General features: G+C 39.8%; 1 protein-coding gene across 1 annotated transcript in view; it reads left to right on the forward strand.

Annotated features, from left to right (window-relative positions):
- The window catches only part of LOC124264125 (titin-like), a 72152-nt gene that overhangs the window by 44193 nt on the left and 12786 nt on the right, over window positions 1–15173 (forward strand). The window contains exons 30-51 of the mRNA XM_046698845.1: window positions 1634–1936; window positions 2298–2594; window positions 3186–3491; window positions 4102–4407; window positions 4814–5116; window positions 5634–5936; window positions 6104–6409; window positions 6811–7113; window positions 7365–7667; window positions 7835–7890; window positions 7973–8138; window positions 8540–8785; window positions 9081–9398; window positions 9567–9872; window positions 10258–10560; window positions 10752–11054; window positions 11178–11483; window positions 11758–12060; window positions 12359–12661; window positions 13261–13566; window positions 13839–14141; window positions 14738–15043. Of these exons, the coding sequence (XP_046554801.1) occupies window positions 1634–1936; window positions 2298–2594; window positions 3186–3491; window positions 4102–4407; window positions 4814–5116; window positions 5634–5936; window positions 6104–6409; window positions 6811–7113; window positions 7365–7667; window positions 7835–7890; window positions 7973–8138; window positions 8540–8785; window positions 9081–9398; window positions 9567–9872; window positions 10258–10560; window positions 10752–11054; window positions 11178–11483; window positions 11758–12060; window positions 12359–12661; window positions 13261–13566; window positions 13839–14141; window positions 14738–15043 (6255 nt within the window). The remainder of the gene's footprint in view (window positions 1–1633; window positions 1937–2297; window positions 2595–3185; window positions 3492–4101; window positions 4408–4813; window positions 5117–5633; window positions 5937–6103; window positions 6410–6810; window positions 7114–7364; window positions 7668–7834; window positions 7891–7972; window positions 8139–8539; window positions 8786–9080; window positions 9399–9566; window positions 9873–10257; window positions 10561–10751; window positions 11055–11177; window positions 11484–11757; window positions 12061–12358; window positions 12662–13260; window positions 13567–13838; window positions 14142–14737; window positions 15044–15173) is intronic.

Genomic DNA, 15173 nt, shown 5'->3' on the forward strand with positions numbered 1-15173 from the left:
ATAACTGTTATTAATATGATGATGCATTTGGGAATTTAAAAGCAATATTGATAACTGTTATTAAAATATGATGATGCATTTGGGAATTTAAAAGCAATATTGACCTATAATTACAAAATGCATTTTCTGAATTTAATTCAAGTCACAATTGTTAATCAAATTTGAATTATTTACTTAATTACGTGCAATATGAACAAAATCGTCTGTTTACATTTAGGCTGTAAGCAGTTTTACAAACAAACTGTATTTTAACAGATAGAATCTCTTATTTATGTCAGTCTTAGCTAGAACAATGCATCTTTTTGCCAAAGTGGGATGATTATGTGCAAAATGTTATTGACAGCCAATGTGTCACATATCACTAAATGGGGATACATTTTATAACATTTTAAACATTTTGAGAAAGATATTACATCTTAAACATTTAAGCAAGATATTGTGATTATGTTCAAATATATAAAAATATTCCAAAAATGTCTTGTTTGTTGAGTTTGAATTTCTATATGCTGGTTGTTTTTGTACATAAACTGATATTATATATGTAGAGAAGACTCTGGGGCTTCGTGTGATATATCTCTATATAACATATATACTCATGTAACTTTATACTATACTAGGCAATAAACTGTTATCACAATGTTGATATGAATCTGTTATTAACTCCTCTGTACTGTTAACAGCCTGTATTCCATGTCATCTAACACATGTTATGTGTTCTTTGTGTTAACACTGTGTCTATGTCTCCGACAATAGTCCTGTTCTCTTCTCTCCTTCCTGAACATACAGCTGGTGACTGAGAGTATGAGAATCGTAGTGCTATCATTATCGGAAAAATTACAAAAAAACCATCCTCCCTAACTTTGCTTTGTGGGATATCATATAAACATAACTTGCTTTACAGCTTCAGGGGACTGAACTCTTAATCAGCTTGGAGATCAAACATTTTGCTTTACAGATTATGATAATATAATTCTGCAGATATTTTTTCCTCACTTAGATTAAATCAAAAAACAAACATTTCATCAAATTATCTTCCATTTATGATGAATGGTAAATAGGTTTTGCCTTAGGTCTGTGAGATAAGGTTTTTGATTGGAGGAAAATCTAACCAATCAGCTTGACGATTGTGATTTGCTCCTGCAGCATGATTGTGCAGTTGAATACTAATAACATGATTTTATTCGTGCCGCCTCGTGCAAGTCGTGTTTGTTTTGATTGATGCTGCATGCTGTAGTACATCTTGCAGACAGAATTTGGTGAGTACTGCTACTCTTTTTCATGTAAAATACTAAACATGAATGTAACAAATTTCATTATAATATTTATGAACAGTTACTGTGTATGATATTTTCAGTTTTCAATAACTGTAAGTTGAATTGACTTGGGAAAAGTTTCAAAATATCTGAGTAAATTTGAAGCCTTATTGGGACCAGTATTTGGTGCTAAACACAAATGTTGCTGATAGAAATCTGTTTCAAACATTGGCTTAATGGTTAAAGATTTGTTGACGTTGGATGGATTCCCCACAGGTGTATGTGAAGGACATGTTTGAGGTGAAGGTCATTTGAAGATAAAACCATCAGCAAATTTCATTATTATTTTAATGCTTTCTGATAAGTCTGTTCCTCTTTAGGAAAACCATCAGCCCCAGAGGACCTTGAGCATTCAGACATCACAGAGGACAGTGTGACCTTGACCTGGAAGCCCCCGAAGTCAGATGGAGGCTCACCACTCACAGAATACATTATCGAGAAGCGAGATGTCCGTAAGACATCCTGGTCAAAGGTTGCCTCTGTGAAATCTGACACACTTAACTACAATGTCAAGAAGTTGTTGGAAGACACACCATACCTGTTCCGTGTGATTGCCGTCAATGCTGAGGGCCCAAGTGAACCAATCCAGTCTGAACATGAAATTGTGCCCAAGAAAGCACCAGGTGGGGTTTTGTCTATTCTGTTTTTACATAAATATGTAATTCAAATTCTTCAAAGGCATTTAGAAGTTGGTGTAGTGATACAAGACAAATGTTATGGATAACAACTTCTTTGTTTGTTTCTCATGACATTTCTGGGCTAGTTCTTGCCCCTTCTTCAGGTGACAAACAAATAAAGAAGTTGTTATCAATAACATTTGTCTGTGTGATATGGAATTCCTTATAAACAAATTTCACTGTTAGAAGAATATCATCACAAAACTAATTATGTCAAATGCAAAGGAAACAGTTTTAAACTTTCAGTGTTTATTTTGGATGATCAGTAGAACAGTTAACTCATAAATATCTCATGATAAACTTACAGAGGTTCCTGGCAAACCTGTTGGACCAATTGAGTTCAGCAATATTGGTGAGGACACTGTCACTCTCGAGTGGTCCAAACCCAAGAGAGATGGCGGAGCAAAGATCGTCAAGTACAACATCGAGGTGTACGAGGATGGCAAGTGGAGGCCGCTAGACTCAGTGGATGCTCCCACCACCCAGTACACAGCCAAGAAGCTCAAGGATGGCAAGAAGTACAAATTCCGAGTCTCGGCTGTCAACTCTGTTGGCGTCGGAGAACCTTTGGATTCAGACAATGTCACTCCAACCAAGAAGATCTGTAAGTAGATTATTGTTTGAATGAAGAATAATGTGTGTCAGAAGAATATTAAAAAGGCCTCCCTGAACCATTTGCTTTAACAGAATGGGTTATCCATACACTCACTGTACTTTTATTAACATTTTATCTGTTTCTGAATGTGGAACTACATAGTTTTTTTTATTATCAAGATGTAAGCATCTTTGACAATACCTTTAAGAGTCTTTAGGTTCCTTCATGTTCTAATCTAGTAATCATTGTTTGATCATCTGTGTCCATCTTTAGAAGAAACAAAGCTTATATATTACTTGACATGAAATAGTCAATGTAGACAAGGTCACTGTTCATGGTGTTATTCATGCATTGGGTCAGCATCACTATGAATGGTCAAGCATCAGTAAAAGTTGTCTGGCATCACTGAAAGTTATGAAGCAAGATTGTCATTTATCTGTAAAAGTTGTCAAGCGTCATAACAATTTGTCAAGTTTCATGAAAATTTATCACTCTTCATCAAAACTTGTCAAGCCTCATTGAAGGGAGTCAAATGTAGATATTGCTATGCAATTCAATGTTTATTCAAGAATTATTCTATGGTCTATATCTTGCCCACAGCTCCCCCATCCAAGCCAGTCGGACCACTTGACATCAGCAATGTCCAGCGTGACTCTGCTACACTCAAATGGAAAGCACCAAAGGACGATGGCGGCTCCCCACTCACAGGATACATCATTGAGAAACGGGATGCCAAGAAATCGACATGGTCTAAGGCAGGCAAGGTCAAGGCTGACACACTGGAATATGTTGTGGATGGCCTTCTTGAGAACAATGAATACTTCTTCCGTGTGATCGCAGAAAACAAGGCCGGTCAAAGTGAACCCCTTGAGGCAGATGCTGCTACCAAGGCCAAGAGTCCTTACAGTGAGTAGAGAGTGATTTGAACACCATGGTACAGAGCATCTGGTCTCATATGCTCAAGATGTCAGCTAATATCTTTATGAACATAGTTTTTAAAACACTAGAAGGTCCATAAAAGTAAAGAAACATATTGCACTGTGCCTGTGTCAATGATTTCCTCTGTTCCTATCCTGATGTCAGCTTTCTGGAAACCCTCTATACTTAGCATTTTGAGTAACCTGTTTTTGCATAAGTTCCTTAAAAGTAGTAGTGCTAAAGGGATCGTTAGCTCCAAAGTCATTATGTTCGAAGCATGCGTGTCTTTGCAAAATTTCTTGACTTATTCCAAGGAATCATCACATAGACATTTAGGCCCTGTTCCTCAAAGAGATCATAGCACTACAACTGTGATAGTCTGTGCTAAAGTAGGGCAGTTGAGATCATGTTTGTGGTAGGATCTCTTCATGGAACAGAGCCCTAGGGAGCAAGAATATCAACATTCTAAGAGCAATTGAATAAAATGGTCAGTTGGATATCGTGTCATATATTTGATGAAGTCTGTTGTAAGATATGCAATTTAGCAACCTTTGATAGAGGACAGCATCTGATAAGTTTAAATACATTTGTTTTGCAGACAAACCATCCAAGCCACGTGGTCCTCTTCTGATTGAGAACGTGACTGACCACTCCTGTGATCTGGAATGGAAGGCACCAGAGAGTGATGGCGGTCTGCCACTCAAGAACTACATCATTGAGATGAGACCAGCCACAAGATCCACCTGGTCCAAGGCCGGTAAAGTCGATGGACAGACACTCAAGTTCACACCCGACAATCTCATTGAAGGAACTGAATACCTATTCCGCATCATTGCTGTTAATGACGAAGGAGAGAGTGAACCTCTTGAAGGCAAAGACTCAGCTAAGCCCAAGAAGGCTCTCAGTAAGTTGATCAGTAATCAGATTTCATTGTCTTAAGTTCTTATCCTAATGGAAGAAAGTAGTTTCTCTAGTGTTTTTGCTTATGTTAAACCATGGAAGGAAACTATTTGTCAATATGTACAGGTTTATCAAAACATTTTGATGACATAAATTTTTGAAAGAATACATAGAAGTGCACATTTAAAGATTGATTTGCCTCTGCCTCTGCTTATACAAATCACAATAATGGTCAATAATTCTTTTCTGTTGAATTAAGTTGAAGAATGATGATTAGAAATTGCTGGTTTTTACATTCTAAACAGCAAACCAATGAGAGCTGTGTGACAATATCCAATTTGGACATTCCACATCCCTAACATTACTGATCTGTTGTCATCACAAATGACCATTGTTCTTTTCTTCTCCAGAACCTCCAGGTCCACCTCAGAACCTGCAACCCGGCCATGTTGGACAGGACTATGTTGCCATTGAATGGAAACCACCAAAGGAAGATGGTGGTGCCAAGGTCACTCACTACAAGATTGAGAAATGTGAGGAGACATCTGAAGAGTGGGTGAAGGTTGCCGAGATCAAATCATATGACACAGCCTACAAGATAGAGAAACTGAAGGAGAATGTTGGTTACTTCTTTGCTGTCACTGCCAAGAATGAAGTTGGCTATAGTGAAATTGCTGAGACTGACTCAGTCATCACTCCCAAGAAACCTGCTGGTACGTAGAGCTCTCTTGTGTGACATTGTTCACCAGTACATCTTTCATGATTTAATGAATTAAATTGCTTGATATAAGGAACCATTCATAATTTATGGCCAGGGGGGTGATGATGATTTTTATGGAGAAGCATGTACAATGTGAATGGAAACACACACACCCAAAAAAATAAATAAAATAAATAAAATAAATTGATGTACAAAGTAAGTGACCCCCCCTGCATGTCATGTACAAGATCAATAACCCCCCCTCTCCATTCCAATATTTTTTAAGCATAATTTTTAAATATTTTTATGTACAAAATTGCTGACCCCCCTAGAAACATGTGTACAAAATTGTTGACCCCCCTACCTCCCCAGAACAAATGGTTGACTCCCCCTTAAAATGATCATCAACCCCCTAGCCATAAATTATGAATGGTCCCTAAGTCAGTATATTAACGAATTGGTAATCTTCATCAAAATGAATATGAATCTAAAGCATGTATATGAAATAACACATTTTCCTTTGGCTTCAGGCAAACCATCCAAACCTCAGGAGTTCAAGACATCCAAGATCGACAGGACATCTGTGACTCTTGAATGGAAGCCACCCAAGGATGATGGTGGATCTCCTCTGACCGGCTACATTGTTGAGAGACGAGAGGCATCTCGCTCCTCATGGACCAAACTGGACAGAGTGAAGGCAGACAAACTCACATTGGAAGCTGTCAGCCTGATTGAAGGCACTGAGTACTACTTCCGTGTGTCAGCAGAGAACAAGATCGGTGTCAGTGAGCCCACTGAGTTGGACAAAGCAGTGACACCCAAGAGTCCTTATGGTAAATTTATCTTTTAACTTCATTTTGAGGAGAATTTTAAAATTTCAGTAAGGGTTCTATACAATTTTATTTATCTCTGTAATATCCAGTATACAAGATGTCTATAAAGTGAGCAACAGTTGATGAAGGGACAGCCTCGGATCAGTGTACCTGTGTCTATTTTACAGACAAACCATCCAAGCCACGTGGTCCTCTTCTGATTGAGAATGTGACTGACCACTCCTGTGATCTGGAATGGAAGGCACCAGAGAGTGATGGCGGTCTGCCACTCAAGAACTACATCATTGAGATGAGACCAGCCACAAGATCCACCTGGTCCAAGGCCGGTAAAGTCGATGGACAGACACTCAAGTTCACACCCGACGATCTCATTGAAGGAACTGAATACCTATTCCGCATCATTGCTGTTAATGACGAGGGAGAGAGTGAACCTCTTGAAGGCAAGGAATCAGCCAAGCCCAAGAAAGCTCTCAGTAAGTTGATCAATACTCAGATTGCATTGTCTATAAGACAGCAGTTTCTTTGTGATGTTCTTTGTTTTTTGCTAATGTTAAACTGTGGAGGGAAATTATTTTGTCAACATGTACCAGTTCAGCAAAACATTTTAATGGCAAATATGTGATCTGAAACAGTATATAGAAGTATACATTTAAACATTGATCTGTTTGTATATTTCAAAATATGCTCAATAATTCTTTTGTGTTAAGTTTAAGCATGATGAATAGAAATGACTGGTTTTTAAATTCTAAATGGTGAGACCTGTAAATGGGTAATTAACTTTTGAGACAACTCCAAAGTTATTTGGACATTCCACATCCCTAACATTACTGATCTGTTGTCATCACAAATGACCATTGTTTCTTTTCTTCTCCAGAGCCTCCAGGTCCACCCCAGAACCTGCAACCCGGCCATGTTGGACAGGACTATGTTGCCATTGAATGGAAACCACCAAAGGAAGATGGTGGTGCCAAAGTCACTCACTACAAGATTGAGAAATGTGAGGAGACATCTGAAGAGTGGGTGAAGGTTGCCGAGATCAAATCATATGACACAGCCTACAAGATAGAGAAACTGAAGGAGAATGTTGGTTACTTCTTTGCTGTCACTGCCAAGAATGAAGTTGGCTATAGTGAAATTGCTGAGACTGACTCAGTCATCACTCCCAAGAAACCTGCTGGTACGTAGAGCTCTCTTGTGTGACATCACTTCCTTTCTTGGTAGACATAGCTTTTGTCACAACTTAATTTATCACCAGTCCCAACTTTGTGTCTCAGAGATGTGTATTTGCTGATCATACTTAGTATATTAAGGAATTGGTTATCTTTATCAGAATGAATTGAAATGGCATGAAACAATGATCAAAGTGCAAACTGCAGTGTGTATGTGAAAAATATGTATGTCTTCAACAATATAGTCTTTCATCTTCAGGCAAACCATCCAAGCCTCAGGAGTTCAAGACATCCAAGATCGACAGGATATCCGTGACTCTGGAATGGAAGCCACCCAAGGATGATGGTGGGTCTCCTCTGACCGGCTACATTGTTGAGAGACGAGAGGCATCTCGCTCCTCATGGACCAAACTGGACAGAGTGAAGGCAGACAAACTTACACTTGAAGCTGTCAACCTGATTGAAGGCACCGAGTACTACTTCCGTGTGTCAGCAGAGAACAAGATCGGTGTCAGTGAACCCACTGAGTTGGACAAAGCAGTGACACCCAAGAGTCCTTATGGTAAATTTATCTTTTAACTTCATTTTGAGGAGAATTTTAAAATTTCAGTAAGGGTTCTATACAATTTTATTTATCTCTGTAATATCCAGTATACAAGATGTCTATAAAGTGAGCAACAGTTGATGAAGGGACATCCTCGGATCAGTGTACCTGTGTCTATTTTACAGACAAACCATCCAAGCCACGTGGTCCTCTTCTGATTGAGAATGTGACTGACCCTCCTGTGATCTTGAATGGAAGGCACCAGAGAGTGATGGTGGTCTGCCACTCAAGAACTACATCATTGAGATGAGACCAGCCACAAGATCCACCTGGTCCAAGGCGGTAAAGTCGATGGACAGACACTCAAGTTCACACCCGACAATCTCATTGAAGGAACTGAATACCTATTCCGCATCATTGCTGTTAATGACGAGGGAGAGAGTGAACCTCTTGAAGGCAAGGAATCAGCCAAGCCCAAGAAAGCTCTCAGTAAGTTGATCAATACTCAGATTGCATTGTCTATAAGACAGCAGTTTCTTTGTGATGTTCTTTGTTTTTTGCTAATGTTAAACTGTGGAGGGAAATTATTTTGTCAACATGTGCCAGTTCAGCAAAACATTTTAATGGCAAATATGTGATCTGAAACAGTATATAGAAGTATACATTTAAACATTGATCTGTTTGTATATTTCAAAAAATGCTCAATAATTCTTTTGTGTTAAGTTTAAGCATGATGAATAGAAATGACTGGTTTTTAAATTCTAAAGGGTGAGACCTGTAAATGGGTAATTAACTTTTGAGACAACTCCAAAGTTATTTGGACATTCCACATCCCTAACATTACAGATCTGTTGTCATCACAAATGACCATTGTTTCTTTTCTTCTCCAGAGCCTCCAGGTCCACCCCAGAACCTGCAACCCGGCCATGTTGGACAGGACTATGTTGCCATTGAATGGAAACCACCAAAGGAAGATGGTGGTGCCAAAGTCACTCACTACAAGATTGAGAAATGTGAGGAGACATCTGAAGAGTGGGTGAAGGTTGCCGAGATCAAATCATATGACACAGCCTACAAGATAGAGAAACTGAAGGAGAATGTTGGTTACTTCTTTGCTGTCACTGCCAAGAATGAAGGTTGGCTATAGTGAAATTGCTGAGACTGACTCAGTCATCACTCCCAAGAAACCTGCTGGTACGTAGAGCTCTCTTGTGTGACATCACTTCCTTTCTTGGTAGACATAGCTTTTGTCACAACTTAATTTATCACCAGTCCCAACTTTGTGTCTTGGAGATGTGTATTTGTCGATCATACTTAGTATATTAAGGAATTGGTTATCTTTATCAGAATGAATTGAAATGGCATGAAACAATGATCAAAGTGCAAACTGCAGTGTGTATGTGAAAACTATGTATGTCTTCAACAATATAGTCTTTCATCTTCAGGCAAACCATCCCAAGCCTCAGGAGTTCAAGACATCCAAGATCGACAGGACATCTGTGACTCTGGAATGGAAGCCACCTAAGGATGATGGTGGGTCTCCTCTGACTGGCTACATTGTTGAGAGACGAGAGGCATCTCGCTCCTCATGGACCAAACTGGACAGAGTGAAGGCAGACAAACTTACACTTGAAGCTGTCAACCTGATTGAAGGCACCGAGTACTACTTCCGTGTGTCAGCAGAGAACAAGATCGGTGTCAGTGAACCCACTGAGTTGGACAAATCAGTGACACCCAAGAGTCCTTATGGTACATTTTTTTTTTTTACTTCATTTTGAGGAGAATTTTAAAATTTTAGTAAGAGTTCTATACAATTTTATTTATCTCTGTAATATCCAGTATACAAGATGTCTATAAAGTGAGCAACAGTTGATGAAGGGACAGCCTCAGATCAGTGTACCTGTGTCTATTTTACAGACAAACCATCCAAGCCACGTGGTCCTCTTCTGATTGAGAACGTGACTGACCACTCCTGTGATCTGGAATGGAAGGCACCAGAGAGTGATGGCGGTCTACCAATCAAGAACTACATCATTGAGATGAGACCAGACACACGAACCACCTGGTCCAAGGCCGGCAAAGTCGACGGACAGACTCTGAAATTCACACCCGACAACCTCAATGAAGGAACTGATTACCTATTCCGTATCATTGCTGTCAATGACGAGGGAGAGAGTGAACCTCTTGTAGGCAAAGACTCAGCTAAGCCCAGGAAGGCTCTCAGTAAGTGTGCTGAAAATGTTACAAGTCATTACTGTAAAGTTTCCCGATCAAAATTGTTTCGACATGTTGTTATGAATGCAGGAAAATGCACATTATGAAAATTAAATCTTACCTTTAAAATATGTGATGTCATGTCTGTATAAATGTAAAATGAAATTAATGCAGTTTTCTCTTGTGATACTTCTCTTGCACTAATGCATATAGTGATGATGATTGGACATGTATTATCATACATCTAGTGATCCTATGTTGACACACATCCATCAATCACTTCTATTCGTGTATGAAGGAAAGAATCAGTTCCTTTGAGAGTAATATACAGTGAGTCGGCTAAAATCATTTGTAGAGTTACATTTTTATCACAATTTCCATTTGTCCTTTACAGAACCTCCAGGTCCACCTCAGAACCTGCAACCCGGCCATGTTGGACAGGACTATGTTGCCATTGAATGGAAACCACCAAAGGAAGATGGTGGTGCCAAAGTCACTCACTACAAGATTGAGAAATGTGAGGAGACATCTGAAGAGTGGGTGAAGGTTGCCGAGATCAAATCATATGACACAGCCTACAAGATTGAGAAACTGAAGGAGAATGTTGGTTACTTCTTTGCTGTCACTGCCAAGAATGAGGTTGGCTATAGTGAAATTGCTGAGACTGACTCGGTCATCACTCCCAAGAAACCTGCTGGTATGTTAGACAGTGTTAGCATATTTCCATGAATGTGTTACCATGGATATCTTGTACTGATGATTATGTATCGTTTCTCATATTCTCTCAACTCTTTCATTGAACAGAATGGTATATAAGTACACTTGTCAAAATTTTCCAAGAGTCATGTTTATACCATTGATATTTTAGCATATCACATTGTTATTCAGGCAAACCATCTAAGCCCCAGGAGTTCAAGACATCCAAGATCGACAGGACATCTGTGACTCTGGAATGGAAGCCACCCAAGGATGATGGTGGATCTCCTCTGACCGGCTACATTGTTGAGAGACGAGAGGCATCTCGCTCCACATGGACCAAACTGGACAGAGTGAAGGCAGACAAACTTACACTTGAAGCTGTCAACCTGATTGAAGGCACTGAGTACTACTTCCGTGTGTCAGCTGAGAACAAGATCGGTGTCAGTGAACCCACTGAGTTGGACAAAGCAGTGACACCCAAGAGTCCTTATGGTGAGATAATGTTTTGATGTATTAAACGAAATGTTAAATAACCGGGTATCTGTATGTAAATGTTTGACTACTTTTGAAATACCCATTCCTTAAGAAATTTTCATATGTGTACACTTTTTGCAGACAAACCATCCAAGCCACGTGGTCCTCTGCTGATTGAGAACGTGACTGACCACTCCTGTGATCTGGAATGGAAGGCACCAGAGAGTGATGGCGGTCTGCCACTCAAGAACTACATCATTCAGATGAGACCAGCCACAAGGACAACATGGTCCAAGGCAGGGAGAGTGGATGGACAGACACTCAAGTTCACACCAGACAATCTAGATGAGGGAACTGAATATCTGTTCCGAGTTATTGCGGTCAATGACGAGGGAGAAAGTGAACCTCTGGATTCCAAGGAAACCATCAAACCAATGAAGTCACTCAGTAAGTTTGTAGATTTGTCTCAACAAATATCTTGGTAATTGCTGTCTAATCCACAGCCTCCCTTACTTGAAAGAGCCAACTTAATGAGTTTCAGTTGTCACAATGGTTTGATTTTGCAGAGTGTGTTGCTCTGATGGAAGTTTTTAATAATATCCTTTGTGATCTAATTTTTCTGATATTCTTCAACAATATGTTATGTTATTTGGACATTCCACATCCCTAACATTATGGATCTGTTGTCATCACAAATGACCTTTGTTATTTTCTTCTCCAGAACCTCCAGGTCCACCACAGAACCTGAAGCCAGGTCGTGTCGGTCAGTACTATGTCGCCTTGGAGTGGAATCCACCAAAGGAAGATGGAGGTGCCAAGGTCACTCACTACAAGATTGAAAAATGTGAGGAAAAATCAAAGGATTGGGTCAAGGTCGATGAGGTTAAGTCATATGACACAGCATACAAGGTTGAGAAGCTCAAGGAGAATGTTGGGTACTTCTTTGCTGTTACTGCAAAGAATGAAGTTGGTTATGGAGAAAGTGCTGAGACTGACTCCGTCATCAAACCAAGAAAGCCTGAAGGTCAGTTTGCTGCTACAATTTATGTTGTTTATTGTTCCAATGATCTTTGAAATAAGAAAGATAGCTAAGTAATGTTATTCCTGTAAGGATGATTTCTGAAGTTTAATAGCCTTGTTAAATGGTTCAGTTGTCCTGCTGAAGGTCAAGGTTCAACTCCAGCCTTGGTGCAATGAGTGAAACCATAGTGTCCCCCTGGTGGAATATAACTGGACAAAGATAAGAATCACTTTCTTTCTTTACAAGGATCTATCTTTCCATGGAAAAAGTCCATAACAACATCATTAAATCTTGTGTTCAGGACCTCCTGGCCCACCAAAGTCTCTCAAGACTGCTGATGTTGAGCGAACATCCTTGAACCTGGTCTGGGAGCCTCCCATAGAAGATGGTGGCTCGCCAATCACAGGCTACATCATTGAGAGACGGGAAGCTTCTCGTACCAAATGGACCAAAATTGACCGTGTTGATGCCAAGACACTGAAGACCAAGGCTCAGAATCTGGTTGAGGGCACAGAGTACTCCTTCCAGGTGTCAGCTGAGAACAAAGTGGGAGTCAGTGAACCCATAGAAATAGACAGAGGCGTCACCCCCAAGAGCCAGTTCAGTGAGTATCTCAGCCACTGTATCCAACTATTTGGTGTGGTTTCCATCCTTTATTATCAAGGCTTTTATATATATCCATTCTATTATATAGATACCTTGTTCCATTCACCACCACTCTTGGGACGGTGGAGTAGCCTAATGGTTAAATCATCTGCTCATCATGCTGAAGACCCAGATTCGTTTATCCATATGGGTACAATATCTGAAGCCCATTTCTGGTGTCCCTCGCCATGATATTGCTGAAATATTGCTAAAAGCGGCGTAAAACCGTAATCACTCACTCACTCACCACCACTCTTAGAAGGTGATGTCACCATCTTTATCTCTCTTACCATTAAGTACAAACCTTCTCTCCCTGAGTATAATATAATTGTTTGGATTTGGTGAGTTGTGTCTTTGAATCAGACTCAGTTTAATGCTTTGGTGGTCAGTAGGTCCAGTGTTTTTATCATATATAATCGAAATATGATTCACTGGACAATCAAGGATGGGTTTTACATTCAGTTTGAAACAATTTGATAATTTTCAGTGCAGAATCTATCAGGGACTGACATGTATGTAATAAGATTTTGAGTATCAATATATTTAAATCTATTTTAGCCAAGCCATCAAAACCAAGAGGACCCATTGAGACAGACAATTTGACTGACCATTCAGTTGACCTGAAATGGAAGGTTCCTGATGCTGATGGAGGTCTGCCAATCACTGGATACATCATTGAATACAGACCAGCTTCCAGATCCTCATGGATGAAGTCGGGCAAAGTTGATGGAAAGACCTTGACCTTCACTGCAAATGACCTTCGTGAAGGCCAGGAATACTTCTTCCGGGTTATTGCTGTCAATGATGAGGGAGAGAGTGAACCTCTTGTCAGCCAGGATGCAGTCAAGCCTGCTAAAGAACTTGGTATGTTTCAATCATCATTCTTACAATGTCAAACTGGAATTAACTGAATGCAATGATTATTAAAGTAACTCATTTAAATACTTATTTATCACTCATCAGAAAAATGTCAGTATATTATGTTTATGTTTTATTAATATAATTCAACTAATTTTCTGCTGCCATTGGGAATTTTCTTATACATGTTTCCTGTGAATTAGATTTTAGGTATTGAGCAATCAAATATGATCTATTTATTACCTGTCTGAACTGCATAATTGTGCCTTTCTACCCAGAACCACCCGGACCACCCCGAAACCTGAGACCTGGTCGTATCGGTCAGTACTACGTCGCCCTGGAGTGGAACCCACCTAAGGAAGATGGTGGTGCCAAGGTCACTCACTACAAGATCGAGAAGAAGGAGGAGAAAGCTAAAGAATGGACCACTGTGGAAGAAGTCAAGTCTTATGACACAGCTTACAAGGTGGAGAACTTGAAGGAAAATGTTGGCCTATTGTTCCGTGTGTCAGCAAAGAATCAAGTGGGCTATGGCAGTTCTGTGGAAACAGATGCTGTCATCACACCCAAGAAGCCTGAAGGTGAGGACATGGATACTGATAGGGATGAGTGAGTTGAGTTTTCCGCCGCACTCAGCAATATTCCAGCTATGTGGCGGTGATAGGGATGAAGTAAACTAAGTTCTGCTGTCATTGCCTTCATAATGGTATGTTGATAGGGGAACCTTGATAATAGCACCTTCATAAAGGCATCCTGAAAAGTTTGTCTTCAGTGTAAACTAAGTTCTGCTGTCATTCTTTGTTAATGGCATCTTGATGGTTACTTCTTGATCGTAAACTCTTGATAAGCACACACTGACAATACTCTTTAATGTCAATAATGGTCTCTTGATAATAACATATTGATGATAGTAGCTCATCAGCCATGTTTGTTGTTGAATGCCATGCTCAACAATATTCCAGCTAAATGTTGGCAGTCAGTAAATAATTGAGTCTGAACCAGAAGAGATATTGTATCTTGATAATAGCATCTTAATGAAATTTCTTTGCCATCTTTTGGAGAAAAAGACATGGAATCAGTGTAATTTTGGTAGAAGGTATTCTGTAAAGATGTCAAAATGCTCCCTCTTATTTGTCAGTGCATATCTGTTATATCAATCGAATTCATGTTCTTACAGGCCCTCCAAGTGCACCAGAAGGTCCAGTTAAATTCTCTGATGTTGACCGCACAGCCGTGACCTTCAGCTGGTCCCCTCCCAAGTCCGATGGTGGCTCTCCTCTCACTGGCTACATTCTTGAGCGCCGGGAAGCATCTAGGCCCAAGTGGACGCCACTTGACCGTGTTGAACCTAAAGTCCTCTCCCACAGGGCCGAGAAACTTATTGAAGGCACAGAATACAACTTCCGTATATCTGCTGAAAACAAACATGGCATCAGTGAGCCTCTTGAGACCGAGACTGGAACTGTCCTCAAGAGTCCATACAGTGAGTGATCAGAGGATTTATCCCATGTTTGATTTCATGACATTCTTTGTGTATTTTCTGAGATTATTTCATTTTCATGTACAGGTGGAAATTTGGAGATAAAGTATACAATGACTGTCATACAAGAAAG

This window comes from Haliotis rubra, unplaced genomic scaffold (genome assembly GCF_003918875.1).
Source record: "Haliotis rubra isolate DU_JTF1 unplaced genomic scaffold, ASM391887v1 Scf91, whole genome shotgun sequence".
NCBI classification, from domain to species: domain Eukaryota; kingdom Metazoa; phylum Mollusca; class Gastropoda; order Lepetellida; family Haliotidae; genus Haliotis; species Haliotis rubra.